We start from the raw sequence: 19840 nt of genomic DNA on the forward strand, positions 1-19840 counted from the left end.
CTCTGGTTCTCTCTAAGCTGGACTATTGCAACAGCCTTTTTCTAAATCTTCCTGTCTCTACTCTCCGCCCTCTGCAACTTATCCAAAACAGGACTGCAAGATTTGTCCTTGGCCTCAAGCCCTGGGATCGTATCTGTCCAGGACTGAAATCTCTGCACTGGCTCCCAGTGACTGCGAGGATTAAGTTCAAAATGATCTGCATCATCCACAAGGCCTTCTGGGGCCTGGGTCCTCAATACCTTCAACTCTCTCTTCCTAAATATCTTCCTTCTCAAGCTCTTCGCTCATCTGCCTCCAACTCCCTCAGGGTCAGTCGCTTCTCCAAGCAACGAGTTGGTGGTAAATCTCTTTCTTCGGCTGGTGCCTCCCTCTGGAACAGCCTCCCTCGCCCCTTAACCTTGAGGAGAACCATCTCCGGTTCCGGAAGCACTGCAAAACCTTTCTCTTTGCTTCTGCCTTTTCTCCTCCTCTCCTCTGCTCACCTCCGGGCTGAAACCTGAATTACACTGGCTACCTGGACACCCTCTGATCTCTGACCCAGGTCCCTCCCCTACCAGCGTCTCACACCTGCACTACCCCCCTGGTAACCCTCGCACTTGGGGACTGTTTCTGTATCCCTACAGTCTCCCTACCTGTTGTCTGCACTTACCCTTGCACTTGCCTTGTGCTGGCCACTACTCACTTATTGTTATCATCTTGTACTGCACTTGCCATATGCTGGCTGTTTATTACTTATTGTTTTCTTCTTGTATTGCACTGTTCCCCCCCTTCCCACGCACTTGCGCGATCTGAATGACACCAGGCCTAGTATGATCATTGTTTGTCCTCCCTTTGTTCCTCTCCCTTGCCTCGTCGCGCCTTGAAGCACTTGTGCATAGGCGTGTTAGAAATGCCATATCATATCATATCATTGTCTGACGGAAGTAGCATTTAGTGAGGGGGGAAGAGGATGTTGTGAATGAGGTGTAGGTTCTTTCATATGTTAGTAGTTAGCACAAATGTGTTTTGCAATACTGTAAAGCAAGACAAAGGTCTCAGCAAGGAATGAAAAGACCGAGTAATGGTAGGAGAGAGGAAAAAGAGTGAGGGGATAAGGTTGAGGAATGAAAGTTGAGAGGATACATGGTGGAACAACAAGAAGGAAACAATAGGAGGGAGGGAAGGAAGCAAAGGAAAGAAAGGGAAGAGCAGTGAAGCAAGAAAAAAGGAAGGAACAAAAAAGGGAAGAGAATGAGGAAAGAGGTAAGGCATGAAAGAAAAGATGAAGAAAATTACAAGGAAGGAAAGGCTTTGATCTATGAATGATTTGCAGGTCGCAGGTCCTAATCCTGGCAAGGATAACTCAATGCGTTTATCCTTCTGAGTCGATCAATGAGTCCCAACTTCGTTTTTTGATAATAATTGTATGTAAATATGTTCAATGTACAGCGTTTTAGTAAAAGTGTTATATAATAGCAAATCATCATCAAATGCCAGGGTCTGGCTACTGCTATTGCCTGGAGTGCCTGGGTGGGTCGCTCACAAGGTAAGTGCTCACCTGCTGTTGTCTCTCACGGTGGAGCCACCCTACACTTCACACGTGTGAATCCTGCATCCGGACTCACTCAGCCTTTCATGTTTCTAAGATGATTTGCTGTGATCTCAGGATAAGGGACACTTTTTTTGTGGCTGCCTGGGCCTATTTCTTGATCCGCTCAGACCCTGCTTGCTTTCACACACTGCATCTGTCAGGGTGTGCTGCAAATACTCGAGACAATGTTCTTCCCACATCGTTATGTGGGAGGGTCGCCGTTCACCAAGCTTGTTTTTACATGCTATGTACCCAAAACTAAACTTTCTACCAACGTTTAAACCATAAGTATGTTCACACCATGCTCATCCCTCATCCTGTAATGTGTCTGCACCTCGTCCCCATCATTTGTAAGGCCAAAACATATGCCTACCAACCAAGTGTATTTTCTCACCCCATATCTTGCACCTGTGCACCTCCCTTAAACTGAACTGCCTCGCCCAGAATCCACCTTCAATATATGCTCCCACAACCTGTGTGCTACCATGCCCCAAGCCCCCTCACAGTGCATCACTCCACCTTAAAGACTTCTGAATCCTATTTTTACCCAAGCTGTGCCTTTTCACACCCAGCTTCTTCACATCTTTTATGCTTTCACAGACCATGTGCCCTTACCTTGCATGCTTCCACAACCTATAGCCCCACACCCTGTATTCTAAATCTCCTCACTCCTTCTGCTTCCATACATTACCTGTGTTAACTTTGCATGTATACTTGTAGGATTCCTGGACCTGGGGCCCAGATGGTCATGGTGCCATCCTACTGGTGAACTGTGACAGGGATAACGAAAACTCCAAGAACATGGACAGTGTCGACACAAGCCCCCCTAATTCCACAGGTAGGAAAAAAAGCATGGGCCCTTTCCTCAGTAAGGACATCCTTCTGTTAAAGGTGATACAGTATTTGTCTCAGAGCGTTCCCACTAAGGTAATCACCATGTTTAAGTATTAAATAATGACTAGAGATAACATAAGAACAATACAACAAGAAAGACCGTCTGGCTGATGGTTCTCAAGCACTGACCTCCAAAGAAATGGGTCTGGATCCTTGATCCTTCAACTGATGGTCTGAAACCTCATCTCTCCTACAGATGGATCCTCAGATTAGAACATGAACCCTTCATCGGAATTACTGAAGCATTGACCCCTTCATTCATGTCTAAGAGTATTGACTCTACAACAGACTGCTGATGTCAGGGATTAGGCTTGATACAATGATTTCGGTATCAGCACTCTCTCCACCTGACGCCCTACACATACCTGGTATATATGTATTGCCAATTAAGTGTAATTGTACCATAAACCTGATCTCAGACTAATGCAATATCAGCTTCATGGTTAGAGTCACAATGTTTTGCCTGTTTCAACATGTGTGGCTGTGAAGGTAGAGGTGGAATTTGAGGGTCATTACTAATATTTTCTAGGGAATGCATTAAATACAATCTAGGCTCTAGCACCTTTACATGGAAGGAGGAGAATACTGCCAGCTCATGACTGTAACCCATTTCAGGGATTCTGACACGGTTTAAGCCAGATCCAAAATCCTCCTTCTGCTTGAGCCCTGGCTGTTACAACTACAGATATTAGAACACTAGCGGAACACCAAAAAGGATACTCAGGTATACAAAAGGATACAAGTTGAGTTCCCGGAGGGCTTCTCACAATGACGTATTCCGGATGACTTCTAAGAGGAATTAGATGATTGAAAACCTTCCAACTAATGTCACTCTCAGACTAGATAAAAACAGCCTGAGAGAGTAATTAGTAGAAAGGGCCAGATATGGAAAGTATATCACCAGTCTGCTGAAAAGAAGACAAGGAGTTTTAATCACTACTCTTCATGAACTAATTACTAGGTATGGGTTAGATTAGAAATACACTAACCTGCAGCTAGATGGACTGGGGACTGTAATCCAGGAATTCCAAATCCGAAAACAAAGACCAACGAAAGGTAAAGGGAAGTTAGTAAGGTGACTAACCCGAACGGAACGAGGGCCGCATTAGTGACGGGTTGGTGCACACCGGATAGCGTCCATAAGTTCAGTGCACTATCCTTGAAGCAATAAAGGCTGAAATGGATGGATATCCGGTTTGAAATAAGTCTAAGGATTCCTAGAACAAGAAGGTCCAGGATAGGCAGGGACTGGCAGGGCCATTTAAGGGAGGTTGAGGCTGGGATAGGAACTGATTGCAGAGAAACACAGGACTCAGTTCTCACCTATATTCACCCCCTTGTGGAGGCAGGATAACTGGAGAAGATGAAGGAGGAACAGAGAGGATCCGGTACCCTGGACGTGGAGAATAGAATAATCAGCTGAGCCGCTATGAGTTGCTGCAAGGAGCCAGAGGACCACGACTTTGGGTTAGCTGGAGTTCCTGCCGTAGATTGCAGCGTGGGTCCGGCTGACAGCAAGAGGAAGAGCAGTCTGGAAACTGCTGGGAAGCGTGGTAGAATACCGAGCTCCGAAACGCTGACAAAAGAACAACGATCAGAAGCGCAGTATCGCGGGAGGCTTCCGTTTAAGTACCAGTCAGCTGATGAGGGCGCGTGAGTAGCGCGAGTCAGCTGATGAGGGCGCGAGAGTAGCGTGAGTCAGCTGATGAGGGAGCGTGAGTAGCGCGATGACGTACCATCATGTGATACTCGCGCATACCTGTGGAATAACTGGTAAGCGGTATGCGCGGTATGGAATGTCCGTTCGGGAAAGGCAGAAGGTAGGCAGCAGAGAAAAGCGCGATAGAAGTCTGTATATAGACTATATTCTATAGATAGATATCTATCTATAGAAGCGCGGGAATGAAGGCGTTTGCCAGAAAACTTCCCCCAGAGTCGCCACCGAGTATAAAATGGTCTGGCTAATCTCTGGGCTGTACGTGCAGGGTGCCGAGCATGAGCGGATATGGCAGGCATGACACTGGCCTAGTGCAGTGAAAAATCAAATTAAATGACAAAGTTTATAACGTTTGAATCCTTAACACACATATGAAAGACCCTGAATGATGTCAATACAAATCTGATAGGAGTGAATAAACAATATGTAATATACTTTAAAGTGAGTAAGAATGAATATAAATGTTTGTGTTGTTAGTTTAAAGCCTACTGCGTTATACAATAAAGATGAATGATGATGATATTGAATGTGACTAAGGCTGATTCACTACAACACCAGGTTGAGCTTTTGATACAAGCGAAAGACAGAAGTGCAGATATGAAAGCAGAACTCAAGTTAACTTTTTGGGAGAGGATGCCATTACATTTGATTCATAAAATGTGGGAGTTTTTTTTCTGGAAGTTTAATAAATGTTTTACTTTTCAGGATTGAATGCTGTGAAAGACATTGGATGTGAAAGACATTGGAAGTGATTATTTGGGAAACAAGATAGAGTTATCCTGCCTTTGTTATTCAGTCTGAAATCAAAATGTAATACAAATGAGAAATTATATTTGGTCAAGTCGCAATAGAGACACAGGGAGTCGACTGAGGAACCCCAAGAGACCTTCCAGTAAAAGAAAGCACAACTATACATACAACTATATATAGTTGGTATTTGTGAACAATATGGATATTTATTGTTCACAAATACATTTTTTTTTTGCTGTAAAAAACAGCTTTCTTTTTAACGATTTTCAATTCCTTACTAAGAACTTGTGAAATGTTTCAATATTTGTATTTCAGACACAGGGACATTTCCATTTTCATGCTAACTGAAATGCACACAGACAAAATAATCTAAAGTTACAGTTCTTGAAAAAGGTGTTAGAAATGCTTTAGCTTGGGCACACCAATTCTCTAACTAGATTATCATTTGTTGAACAATTTTCCCAAATTCATAAAAAAATTCCAGACGATGGTTGTGCAGAAATTTGCAGACCAATTAACAGTGACAACATTATGGAATATTACATAATGATATTGAAAGATACGTGCATGTGTGACCAATTTAAAAGGACATTTGGTTGAGTTTAAGTTTTTCTGAACTGCCCCAAGCAACAGCAATTCACCTTGAATTTAAGAAAGAATTGAAGGCTATCATTGCATTGGAAATTTATTTTGACACACATAATAATGGCAAGATCAGTGTGGCTTTGCAGGCTAGACAGGAGAATACTGTACCTAAAGTTTCCTTTAAAACATCATATTTTGCACATCCTTGATGCAAATGTCCCATATCTTTGAGGAAAAGGGTGAAGATGAAGAATCAATGCAGGTTTTACCAGGCGTCCTTAGCGGATCCCAGTACTCGTAATGAGGCGTTAAGGGGTTGACGGATCTGGCACCTTTACCGGCCCCGTAAACCCCTTACCGCCAGGATCGGAATGACCCCCATTGTATTTTTTTAAAACATTGTATTATGCAGGCTGATGCATAGTTATTCTCACCTTATATTTCCCATAGCTTTTGGAAGGACAACCAAAAGGTGTGCACTTCATAAGAGTCATGAATTTGACTCTTCTGCAAGCCTTCTGACCTTGAGGGCACAAGCCTATCCACATTTCTTCCACTTTAGTTTACACCAAGTCTGCATCTTTATAGATGTCATTTGCAGGTAGCACAGAGTAACAGTTGCTACCTCTATGCAGCTGTCTATAACACATATGAACTTCTTTGTAACCCCTACTGATCTTGTATTAGTAACCGTGTGCCTTTAGGTCTTTCTAGTGAAAGTAGCTGGTTGGTTCAGCCTATTTTCCATCTTGGTCCACAACCTTGACCAAAGATTTTGTGATGTTCCTTGTTATGCTATCCTTAGGGGTCAAATGACATGACAGGTCACTGGCACGCCACTTATGACTTTGGGAACACAACACCCTGGTGGCCTCGCCAGTGAGTGACACTTTTGAAAGACCTGGGATAGAAGGGATCCAGACTTTCAGAAGGTGTCTCCAGAGGCTCTTGACAATTTTAGCTCAGGATAAAGGAATCTGCACTACCAGTGGACACCCTCCTCATTTTACTGACACTCTGCATAACTTTCCAATGGAGGAATCCTTGATATCTAGTGATGATTGTCTCTCCTTTGTGTCTCCACTCTCCTAGATGTGGAGGACATGTCTCCCATGATTCTGAGAAGCAGTGGCCCAGGTACCATCTTTGAAAAGTACAATTTGACCCTCCGTATTTCAGAGGATGATGTGGATAAAGTGGGAGTGTTCCACAAACATGGTAAGTACGGTGGGCCCTGAAGCATAATTTCCAAACTACTGAAAGGGACTGTGGACAACGAAAGGTGAGGTAGGGAGAAGTAACAGAGGGGTGGCCCTACTCCTGTATTATGCTATTGCTGCTCATCTGACTTTCTCACACTTGCCATTTTGTGAGGTAGTGCCTTGCATATCTTTCTGTTTCTGAGTTGCCAAACTGCCTTGATGCACTGTGTCAAAATCCAAAGCAGGATCAACACGCGACTGATGCAAATCTTGTGCTTAAATAACAGTTTATTAGGGATATGTAAAGGTTTTGGCTAAATGAGGAAAATGAAAAAGAACTTAAATGCTTAACTACTACCACAATGGATTGCCCTTGATTAGCAGTTCAGGTATTTTAGTTGATAAATCTCAAATCCAATTATCTTACTGGGGCAAAAAGGGATCATGTACAGTCACTCAAAGTTGTGTGTCTTTAAAGTGTCCCCGCAGTTCCTTCTTGTCGCCTTCATTTGATGACACTAGTCACGTGAGGTTTCCCCTTGGGTTGGTAACTCTGGTCATCTTCTTCTCATCCTGGATTCAGGGGTCACTATCGGTGTCACACATTAGGCCTGCAAGGGGTGGAAGCCAGAGCTAATCAGGGCTGAGGAAGCCTACTGAGCTTCCACCACCTGAGTGGCAATGTGGGCCTTCATAAAGCTTTCATTGCAACTCCTATCCAGCTCCCTGTCTCAGGATCCTGGCTCTCTTCTTCATTCTGCAGAGCCCCATCCTTCCCTTTTGCCTCCATGGGTAAAGGAATGTCCACTGCACCTGCTGTCAATGTCTTTCTGGATGTATGAGATCTCCTCATATCCCAACTCAACAGATCCCATTTCACCTGTTTTGTATTACTGTTTTTACCACAGAACGTGGAGGCAGACCCCTCAGAATCCCCTTGTGCATCCTCCTGACTCTACCTTTCTAATTGCCTAGCCCTGACTCAGCATCTATATTATGTGGCAAACCAGTAAACACCTGTGGTAAATCAGTATTGAGTGAGCTGGAATTCTATGATATGCCTATCCCCCAGTTCGCCACCTGCTCATACCTCCGCCTTTCCATGTCATTTCTCCACCTGGCTCCTTAACATTGTCTCCAACTTCTGCCCTGATACTTATCTTTATCTCATGGTCTTTTCTCCCAACCTCCTTTCCCTGTCTGGTATTTTCCTTGACCCTCCTCTTGAGGTCTCCTTCAAACACTTTCCTCCTCCTCTTGGAGTCTCCTTCAACCTTCCCCCTTCTTAAACTTCCACCAACCTCCTCCTGATGTTTCCTTCTAGTTTTACATACCTCCTCTTCCGTACCGCCTGCAGCCTTCCCCTAATGACTCCTTCCACCTCTCCTCCTGTCCTCTAATATCTCCTACAACATTTCCCTGATGTGTCCTGCCATTCTCCTCCTTCCAATTTCCTCGAGCCACCTCGTTCTTATTCACCTCAACAGTCTCGTCTGCTGCCTGTTTTAATTCCCGCCAACCTCCAACCTGTTCCATCCCTTCATTGATTGAACATGTTGAGCTTGGTAACATCATTGTCTTGAGGCAGTGAGACACAGTTTGGGCTTGTTTATTCTGGACAATGGAGCCAGACGGCATTCTAGGTGTATGCTACCTCTGCTTCTGGATAAATAAGGATAGTTATTCTGCTTCCTGATGATTCAATTCTGTGGCTTTGGAATTTCTTTCGGTGGCTTGATGGCAACAGGACTTCAGGGGATACAAAAGTTGATCTCTTTTCTGCTGGTCCCCCTTCTTGGGGCTCGGAGACTTATTTACTGATGGTGTATGTCTGCACTTGGTTCGCTCTATAAAAAATACAGAGGCATGAAGTATGCGTATAAACTGCATTTTTTACTAGGCATCTGTCCAATGGTACATCTTTATGTGGACTGGGACTGTTTGGCTGCGGTCATTTCCTATAATAACCTTTTTGTGAACTATGGACAACCTATTCAGTTATTGCCTCGTTTTACTTTATTTAGTTCCTGAGTGTGCGCGTCTGGACCTTTTCATTTTTTATTTCTTTACCTCCACAACACACTCCCTCCCCACTCAACCCCCTGGGATGCCATTATTTTGCCCTCTTTGCAGGGGGCACATTAGAATTTAACAAAACTAAATAAAATCAGTACATTTTGAATCATTTCTCTGTCCAACACCTAACTTGGTATCTGAACATCCTCGGGTTGCCTGGGTTGTTTCCTTGTGAATTTGTTGTGGTTAGTCCCAGTTTAAAGTCCACGGTGATCTCTACTTACCTCTGCCTGCTTCGCTCCCCTCGTCTTGTGGTGGTTTTAGGTTCAAGGTACCAGCATGTTCTAGGTGGGGATAAGCTCTACTACGATGTTCCGGGTGCCGGCCAAGGAGAGACAACGTTCTACGTGGAGGGTCTCACCTTCCCGGATGCAGAGTTTTCAGGACTGATTTCCATCCATCTCACTCTGCAGAAGAAGGGCAACAAGGTATTTAAGAAAACATGTTCAGCAATTCAGCATTCTGCATCAAAAAGCCAAGCAACATCTGCTCACAATGGCATGCAAAGCTTGAATACCAGCTAAAGAACAGGTCAATGTATATGTCTAACAGGATGTCATGGTGTAACAACAAACCTGGGAAATTAAGCATACATGGTTCAAAATCCAATTACTTCTAGTGCTAGTGAAACTACTGCAGGAATGAAGGGTGGAACGTGTAGTGCAGGAAGTCTTAAAAATAGCAGCAATAATTGTAGCACTGGTATGAGTAGTCCTTGTAGTAGCATTGTCAAGTAGTAACGATCCTAGTAGGAGTAGGAGTACAAGAAGTAACAATAGCATGATCCACATTTGAGCAGTATTTGTAGCACTGGTCACACTGCTGGTTATTTGACCAGTAGTCGTAATAGTGGTAGGGCCACAGAACCGGAAACGTCCAGCATCGATATCATCCACGAGGCGGTGACGCAATCCGAAGTGGCTGCAAGGTAGCACGAAGCATCCAACAAACTCAATGAATAAACAATCTATTGAAATGGCACTTAGTCCATCAAAGGAACTCTGAATGTGCAAATACAGACCTCAACACTTTAAATAACCAGGCTACCCTTACCCCACCACATCCTAGGGCAAAGTAGAAACAAATGTACACATTTGGCACTCAATAACTTACCCATTGTGGGGTTGTATGTGGAGGGGGACAACACTTCCCTAGTCCTACTTGTCTCTTCTTTTACCATTCATTTTATTTACTTTTGACAAATCTTCAATTGTACCTCTTAATGTACAAAGACTTCTTCATAAAATGTGCTATGACATGATGTTTTACCACGTTTTCTCCCTTAAGGAGATAGTGTGTTGACTGAGATCAGTTTGTATGCTACCCGATGTTCTAAAAGGTTTCAGCCAGTGCTCCCTCTGCTTTCGCTAAAACGTACAAACCGGTAGAAAGTGATTCCTGGAGTCAATTTGACGCAAGCCGGATACCCTGGGTTTATAAGGGGCAGCTCTCCACTTTCAGCAAACGTCACCCGTACCCAAATGTCGTTTTACATATGAATTACTGAGCCCTAGGCTTTGCAGGTCTGCCAAACAATGTCCCACCCCAAGACCAGTCTCAAGACGAGATATCCTCTGGCCGTGCCCGGAGAGTCCTATATTTTAGTTTTAAAGTTTCTTTAAATTGGTCCTCTGCATCCCTTTTCACAATTGTAGATCACTGTTTTGGGTGGGTATTTAAATCGAACAGTACAGATTTACAAAAGCACCCCTTACATGGTTGACCAAGGGAAGTCAGCATTTCTCTAGTCATCATCCCAAGGAAAGGGTCAGCTCGGTCTACTAAGATGTTCATACAGATGACATCTGGGTTTAGAAGGATCTTTGCAAACGGGAATTGGGACCCTCTCAAATTCCTAGTATACGGCCATCCTGGGACATGAAATTGGCAGGTGCAACGCTGTTCCCAGTAAGACTACTTCTACGGAGTCTATGCTATGAAGGGTTTTCCCTCCCAAACAGCTACACCATGCACACTGTTGCTGCTGTTATGTTCGCATCCTATGATGTGACTGTACTGGGTCTGGTGCCTTCCAACTACCAGACCTGGAACCTCCACAATCCTGCAGCTTTCCATGCAAGGAGCAGAGATTCCAACAACTCTGACTTTGTCTTATAGGCCACCCTCATGGTTCATCCAGCGACCTCTTTTGAACAGAAGGAGCTATCTGCAGAACCGGAGGGGGTTTTGGGGTGAATGGGGTATGCAGATGATTATCAGAAGACTATAACACTGGCTTAAGAAAGGCCCTGACTTCACCACACCAATGGAACCCCAAGCTTTAACTGTAAGGGCAGAGGGATTACAGCAGCACAGTGTGAAAACACAGCGCCCAGACAGTGGCATTCCCATTTAAGACAACTGGCCACTTTTGAGAGTGCCCCCATGGCCACCTAGTAAGCCAGCCTGTGAAACATGACATTGTGGGGCGATCAGGAAATCTGGGTGCTCCAAATGGCTTAACAACCAAGCAAAACGCCCAAGGAGCAGTGAAACTCACTTTGTTCCTTGGACCTTGAATTAGTTTGGTGGTGCGCCATGCAACAGTGTCTCAAACCACTCTGAAGCAACTGTAGCACTATATAAAACACCAAAGCAGACATAAAAAACAAACCTGATTAGAAATGTATAGTAATGCCTGGTGTAATACTGCTATTTGTACCTGCAGTTCTGGAATTAGAAACACTAATATGGTCATGGTTATTACGACTAGTATGATAAGTAAGACCGGAAGTCAAAATAATGGCACCAGAGCTCGCAGTAACAGCAGTGGGACCATCAGTAGTACTAGTTATACAGGAACAATAGTAGTGGCACAAGGAGTAGTAGTAGAAGTACCTTTAGTAATGGGGTGGGTTGGTCGGTTTAGCTGGTCTTGGTCCTATTGAATATGCTTCCTGTATGCCATGGGGTGTTGCACTTGCTCGTGAATTCCTTAGGTGTTGTTTATACCCCATCTGGACTACAGGGATGTTTGTTAAATTAGCTGGAGGCTGTGGAATGCTGGCCTTGCTCTTGTTGAGCTCTGGGGTACCAGCCTTCTCTGCTGGTTTTGGGATATAGAACATTTTATCTGTAGGTTATTGAACACTTGTTATCATTATTATTATTATTATTATTATTATGGCATTTATTGAGCATGGACCTAGCTTTGGGAAGCAACAGAGCGCTTTACAATCACAGGGGGAAGAACACAGCGAGGGAAGCAGAGAAAAAAGGAGCAGGGAGCTGACAGTGGAGGGGTGAGGGTGGCCAATTGGCAGCAAGGGATCTACAAGCAACCAGGGGGAAGGGGAAGATGTAGGGAGCACATCACTGAGTGTCAGGTATGGTGGGGAGTGCAAGGTCTGTGTGTCTAGCTATTTCCTGAACTGCAGAAGTGATAGGGCAGGTCTGATATTGATGGGGGAGGAGGTACCAGAATCTTGGAGTTTATACAAAGAAGGCTGTCTTCTGCTTCCTTCATTCTTGAATCATCATAATTCAAGTCTGCACATTTCCTTCTGGGGGATTGCAGGCCTCTGGGGATACTGAGTTTCTCAGTGAGGTAGACTGGGGCCTTCAGGGTGACAGCCTTGCAGATGATCCAACAGGATTTCAAGATAATGCAGGCTTGCAGTGGGAGCCAGTGCAGTTTGATGAGGGTTGGGGTGATGTGGTCGAATTTGCAGAGTCCTTTAATGAGTCTTGCTGCAGCATGCAGGACACATTTCAGGGGTGCCAGCTGTGAGAAATCGGAGGGTATTCTAACATTTAACGCTCTGAGAACCCCCTCCCAGCTAACCAAGAGAAAATCAGGGCTGCAAGATCCTAACCCCAGGGTTGTCTCTGCAAGGGAGGATCACCTAGGTGGAGAGTCCTTGTGGATTGGAAGTGGGATGCACTTAGGTGAGATGCAGTATTCCACACACTCTTCGGGCAGGAACCCCTATCCCAGAGGTGGTTATGGGATATTGTTACCCATGTCCCTGAGAAGAACAGGAGATATTATCAACCCAGACGTACTAGAAAGAGGAGGAGAAGGATTAGGAATGGGTTACCTTTCGACGAGACACAGTATCCCCCTTATCCTAGTGACAGCCAGTTTAATGCTCCCCTGACCTTAATAAGTTAATGTAGATTGCTTCCCCTTTTGTCCCCTCTTGGGGTACCTGACAATACTGAGATGAGGAAGAAACAACTGGGAGTAATTAACACTCTACACTGTCTCCACTCTGGTACTGAGACGAGGAAGAAGCTATTGAACATCACTTACTCTCACCACTTTGGTACTGGGATGAAGAAGATGTCTAAAGAGGGACACAAGTATACTGAACAGGCATGTCCCACAATTAGGTTCAGGCAAAGTCAGGCAATTGAAACTAAGTATGCCCACCTGTAACCTTTCAAAGTCTGAGCAGAGTATAAAATGAGCAGTAACAGGATGAAAGGAGAGCGATTTGGGAGAGCAGCAGAGACACAAGAGTTGCCCAGGACCACTGGTGGAGAACGAGACTCTAAGACGCAGAGACTCTGCAGAATGAGGCAGTGAGAGGAAGCATGGCGAGGGAGCTATGTCTCCAGGGACCTGGAGAAGTCCAGAGAAGGCAGTTGGGAGACATGCTGATCCCTTATGAAGAAATTATGTAGAAGTGTTCGTTCTCCTGGATTGAGAAGGGAGTCTAGAAGTGTTTGAGGGGCTGCTGGTGAGGCCCTGACCTCAGAGGAAAAAGACGTTTCAACAGAATCCAGCTGAAAGCCAAGAACACAACCAGTGAGTTTCCGATAATGGGAAACCCGGTATGTGACAGGCACGAGTGATTACAATGTAGCAGAATAATTGCGCATGATAAAACACACATGTACAATCCCCGAACAATGCTAAAGAATGAATAAAGATGAAATGGAAAGGAATACTAAGTGACAGAGTGGTTGGGTATCAAGAGATACATTCTCAAAAGCCTCTGTATGAAGAAAGAAAACCTTTTACAAAAAGGGGAGTTATGCAAATCTGCGATTTGTGAGCAAAATAGAATTTAGCAAAAGGAGAGCCATGCGAGAGATGAAGTATGAGCAAACTGCTAACATTGAATACCGAACTGAATGAAAATAAGCAATCTGCTAATACTGAATTCCAAACGGAAGGAAAATAAGCAAATTGCTCATATTTAATATCAAACTAAATGAAACCGCAAACTGCTAATATTGAATATTGAACTGATTGAAACAGAAAGACTGCTACCCTTGAATACTGAATGGTTAATTGAAAATGTAACTACATAAAGAGGACTCTTATATGTTGAATAATGAACTGCTGGTTCAAAGTTCCTGGTTGCGTGACCTATAATGGGTGGACCGTGCAGTCTCATAACTATGCCAAGAGCAGAGAACCCCTATATGCTAACAACAAAACCTACTATTGTGTCAAAAGGAAAACTACACTTGGTGCATATGAGACTTGGGGAAGGGAACCCTGAGCTGTTAATAATTGTTGAAACTCAGTTTTAAAGATAAAGCTTCAAGATACTTCTTTTTGTAACATCGTTTGATATTGAACTTGGGGAAAGGCATCCTGACATTCACAAAGGTGGGGAACTGTATGATCTTTAATCCAAAAGAAGGTAACTTGAACACTGTGCTGAACTGGTTGATATTTGGGGAAAAGAGGCTGAAGAGTAAGCCTGAGCAGGAAATAGCTCAGAACTTTACTTTTGGAATACTATTTAGTTTATGTTTGACATTCCTATGCATTGTTTTGTCTTAGTTGTGAGGGCAAGCACAGGTTTTGGACACAGACCTTTTTGTTGAACTTAATGACACAGACTATCTTTAGTTTTTTTAGGTAGGGAAATCCCACCTTAGCATAGGGCAAGTTAGGCTTTACACCATCCTGACCGATCATTTCATTAATAAAAGCCTATTGTTACGTATTGAATCTGTTGTCTGTGTCTCCTTCCATGATGCCAACCTCACACAGTGTAATCTCTGTTCTGATATCTCTGAGGGAAGGGAGTGTTGGATAAACCTGTAAGGGCTCAGATACTCCTCTTGCAGCCATTGAGCTGTCAGATCAAGGTGCGGGCACAGAAAGTTGGTTTTAACTAATATAGGCCATGGCTCCTGCTCCTACTTCCAATGGGTTCTGGTGTAGCAGGCAGATCTGTGTTGATTTTCAGACATGCTTTTGTTTTTCTATGTGATTTACCTTTCTATATGTTATCTCTCTAGGATTTAGATGAAGCCCCAATATTTACTGATAAGGTGGTGTTCCAAATTGCTCCATGGATAATGACCCCAAACACTTTGAAGCCCTTGGAGGTCTTTGTCTGCAGGTAAATGGGCCGTGGTAGTATAACAATGGCTACAGTGTTTGCCTATAATCCCCAGACCCTGTAATGATTACTTCTTTTGCCTGCAGTTTGCCAGAGAATACCCTCTTTTTAGAGGAGGTGGCCCAGCTGGTGAAGAAAGCAAGGTGCAAGCTGACCATATGTTCTAAGGTGGATAATCGAGGGGACCGTTGGATCCAGGTGAAGCCAGAAAACATTACAACTTGATATAGTCCTACTTCTATCCGTGTGAAAATCATCTAACAACTTGTCCTGTTGGGAGGCAGATACCTTTCTAGCAATTATTATAGACTCTGGGGAAGAATACCATTGCTACCATACAAATTATATTGGTTTCTTGGACATACTACTTATCCTCTTTGGTGTAAGGCTCATACTCTTCCCCTAAGGGTCCGACTATCCTGCCTCAAGGATACAGTTGTTCCTTCAGGTGTAAACACTTGGCAGGAAGGCTCATGTTCCAGAAGAATGTCCATCCACAAGAAACAATAGCTCTGGAAATGAAACCTCTCTCATTGGGAGTGAATAGCCTCCAAATAAGTAAGGCACTACTCTTTTTATAGATGGGTGGGCTCTTCACAGATGTCTAGGAACCCATTCTAGCAGTGGTAGTGAATCCATTTCACTGAATGAATGAACAATGTAATGGGTGTGTAAATGTGTGTAGTGTATGTTTTTGTTGCGCTGTGAAAGGGTTGGTGTATGTTTCAAAAATAAGCGTGAAATGATGATCATGATGATGGTGTAGTGTTTATGTTGGTGGACTGCACTTCACTCTGACGAGGTTGAAGAGGAATGCCAATGAGCCAAAGACAGTGATGCACCACATTTTTTGGGGCGAGGCTTGATCAGGAAGAGGAGCCCAACCAATTCTTTAATTAAACTCTTAATTCTCTTTAATTGTACCATGGGATAGTATAAATCTACATTCCTTCGGCTGTGGTATGGCCCAGTACACTACCTAGGGCTAGCTTAACTGCTCTTTCCTACAACGTTTGGTACAACTTACTGTATTAAAGCGTTCTACTGGCTATCACTTTCATACTAACCCAGACAGTTTTTGCTTTTCCTCTCCCCCTCACAAGGATGAAATGGAGTTTGGCTATGTAGAGGCTCCTCAGAAATCTTTTCCCGTCGTCTTCGACTCCCCTAGAAATGGACGTCTAAAGAATTTCCCATTCAAAAAGATCCTGGTATGGCAAGTGTTTTCCTGACTTCATTGGTATGCAAAAGTTAAGGGGATGTTACAAAGCATTATTCTGGAAACAGGCTGCTCTATTTCTCACAAACTACTGTGTCAGCCTTGGTTCTATGTCGTTTTTCCGACAGCAGTTCCGTCACAGTACTTTACTTCAAAGGAATTCTGCAGACAAAACTCATCACATTTTTTTGGGGTGGGTTCCTACCAAATCCCACTTTTTTCCCAACACCACTTAGCGTTCCCCTAAACCAGCGCGCCCCTTTTGCCCCTTTACCCACGCTTAATAAATATTTCGGTGAGTTTTCAATGGAATTGCTTCGATATAATTCCTGTCGATGAAAGGATATCGTACCGTCAGCCTCACAAGAGCCCCCTCACATGTTACACTTTTTATCCTGACTTGACAACTTGAAACTCACAAGGGACCTCTTCACCCTGACAAAGGATGACCTCACTAGAGACCTCATTGCCCTAACTGGAGACAATTACCCTCACAAAGACTATGTAATCCTCAGAAATGCTTCAGCATCTAAACATTGGACTGTGTCACCATCATAAGAAATTTCTTAACAGACACAAGTGACATTCCCCCTCACAAGAGACAACTGATAAGAGCACTTTTTATCTGCCAAAGAGTCTCACTCAACTTGTGATGAAACATCTTCACAACAGATGCTGCCATCTTCACAAGCCATGTATTTTCCCTCAGAAACAACTTTCTCAACCTCACAAAACACACTGTTATCCTTACAAGGGATGTATTCACCCTCAAAGGGCACTTGATCATTTGCAGAAAGGACATTGCCCCCTTAATAAAAGACCTTTTTACCCTCACCGGTGAAACGACAATACATCTTGGTTGAGAAAATCGTTTCACCTTCATACAAGGACATGTTACCATGACACAATGCACCTTCATACTAGACCTCCATAGCCACAGACAAGAACCTTTCGCCTCACATGCAAAATGATAACGATCATAAGAGACCTTGCCCAGCTTGTGAGATGATTGTTCATCTTCATAAAATGTCATCCTAATCAACTCAACTTGCCTTATGAAAGCCCTCATGTCCCTCCAAGGACTTGCAGAGGTGGATATTTCCTGGAGGTTCATATGATACATACCACTAGCGCTCTAATATGTGTTTTTAAGTCAGTGGTATGACCCATGAAAGATAATGGCTATGTTTATTCTATTCTCAAAGGGTCCAGATTTTGGCTATGTCACTAGAGAACCGGAAGACCCCTATGATGTTAGCAGCCTTGACTCCTTTGGGAATCTGGAAGTGTCCCCTCCAGTGACTGTGGATGGCAAAGAATACCCCTTTGGCCGCATCCTGATTGGTGGTCACTCACCAAAGTAAGTATACGAGAGAGCAAGGGGTGATCCTTCATAGAAATGCTTAAGAGATTGAGTGTAAGGAAGCAGGAGTGGGATGGGATTACAAATCAGAACTGGACAGCGTGCCGCATGCACATGGCGAGAGATGATGCATGCACATGGCGAGAGATGATGCATGCACATGGCTAGAGATGATGCATGCACATGGCGAGAGATGATGCACGCACATGGAGGAAAAGGGATAGTGCATGTGGGCTGATACAGCGAGAGTTTAGAAACATCGAAGGAGGGGAGGCGCAAGAGGCGGGTGTAAAGTACAAAGGAAAGCAGTGTGATAGAAGAAAGAAAGAGTGCAAGAGAAACGGTCAGAAGGAAAACAGAATGAGAACACAGTTCTGGCAAGAGAGGGGCTAAGAAGGTTAGAACCAAATAGCAAGAGGGAGAGATAACAATAATGAAAGAAAAATTAACAAGAAAAAAGGGGTATGAGAAACTCAAATGACTGATAAGAGAAAATGGGCCAGAAAAAGATGTAAAGCAGCAGATAAAAATACAAGGAAAGAAAGAGAAATAGAAAGCCAATAAAGGAGGAAAAACATAAAAGAGAAGGAATAGAAGAGATAGAGATAGTGACGTAAAGGACAAATGGAAACATTGAAGAAAATAAATTGGAAAGGAAGAGAGAATGAAAAATAGATTTTATGTTTATTATCATGCACACAAAAACCCTTGTTGACATTGAAGAACTATGGTACACAGCTACCTGTTGTGTATTTTCATTTTGATAACATTTTAGACAATTCACTGCATAACTTAATTGCTTATTGGCACTTTGGCAGATTGCAGCAACGTTTTTTCGGGGCCATCGCGTTAGAAAAGATGGGCCTTGAGCTTTGCCCTGAGAGATATTACATAAGGGGGCACATGTATCTTCTTCTGGGACATTGTTTTTGAAGTGGGGAGCAATTGAATGAATTACTTTGGGATAAGCAGGCCCCTGACACGTGTAGCATAAAGATCTGACAGGGTGGTATCATAGGATCTTTGCTTTGCCGTATGGAGCGGCCTCTCCAGGTATGGGCCTCTAGAGGCCCATGACCTTGAAAGAGATCCTGGCTGGCACCGGAAGCCATTGCATGCTTTTGAGTTGGTTGCTGACTGACTGTCCTTTCCTTCAGCTAAGGATGAGCCTTCATGTGGCATTTTATAGATTTAAAGTCTTTTGATTACGCAGGCATGCAGGCCATTGTGGTACCCTGCTCCATAACGGTGGCTCGTGTGGCACTTGTTTGATGATATTTATTTATTTATTTTTACATTTGTATAGCTCACAAATAGCCCATGGGCATCGTGGCGCTGTTACTTGAGGAGAACTTAGTTACAGAGAAGGTACAAATGGGTTAGGCATACATGTTGTACATTTATACATTTATACATGCATGTTGTACATTAGTACATTTATACATGATTGATGATAGGTTACACTTTGCAAGTTAACAGAAGAAGCAGTAAGCACTCACGAGAGGTGAGTGTGATGTTAATCATGCAAATAGTGTGGTTTTCATGGCCTTGCGGAATGCCATGAGTGATTCTTCAGCTCGAAGAGTTGGTGGTAGGGCATTCCAAAGTAGAGAAGCTAGGTAAGGGAAGCCCCCTGTTGTATTTGTGTAAGCCATCTTTGCCTAGCACAGACCCTCAGCAAAATGCTGAGCTGAGACTTAAGAAAAGTCATGAGGAATTCTTTAAGCCTTGATGTGCTGCTCATAGGGAAAAATATGGCATCTTCTACAGAAACTCTAGGTGAGGAAACATTCACCCACAGAGAAAAAACACCATTGGAAGCTAATGGCCATGATGACTTAAACTTGAAAACCTGCATAACTGAGATTGCCATTAAGGCTGAGGAGGCTAAGTTGCTGAACGTATCTGGCAGAAAACGTGCAGTTGAGTGATGTCTTGTCAGATTTCTCTGTGGTTGAGCTCACCTGGTGCTTTCGCTGTGCAGATGGAGCTGGAGATAGAGCCTGTCATGTTGTATGATAGGTTCGAGAATATGGCAAGTAAGGACCCGCCTCTTCTGAAGCCACCCTGCCTGTTCTAGTCAAGTCTCAGGCAGAATGACCCCTGGAGAGACCACCAAGCAGTCACAGGAAAAACCCTTCTGAGGAAGGGAA

General features: G+C 43.7%; 1 protein-coding gene across 1 annotated transcript in view; it reads left to right on the top strand.

Annotated features, from left to right (window-relative positions):
• Positions 1-19840, top strand: part of LOC138473213 (protein-arginine deiminase type-3-like) — a 211800-nt gene that overhangs the window by 165038 nt on the left and 26922 nt on the right. The window contains exons 5-11 of the mRNA XM_069611781.1: positions 2291-2408; positions 6609-6743; positions 9059-9222; positions 15002-15105; positions 15192-15303; positions 16209-16316; positions 17530-17684. Of these exons, the coding sequence (XP_069467882.1) occupies positions 2291-2408; positions 6609-6743; positions 9059-9222; positions 15002-15105; positions 15192-15303; positions 16209-16316; positions 17530-17684 (896 nt within the window). The remainder of the gene's footprint in view (positions 1-2290; positions 2409-6608; positions 6744-9058; positions 9223-15001; positions 15106-15191; positions 15304-16208; positions 16317-17529; positions 17685-19840) is intronic.

The sequence above is a fragment of the Ambystoma mexicanum genome, chromosome 8 (genome assembly GCF_040938575.1).
Source record: "Ambystoma mexicanum isolate Mex_15411 chromosome 8, UKY_AmexF1_1, whole genome shotgun sequence".
Classification (NCBI taxonomy): domain Eukaryota; kingdom Metazoa; phylum Chordata; class Amphibia; order Caudata; family Ambystomatidae; genus Ambystoma; species Ambystoma mexicanum.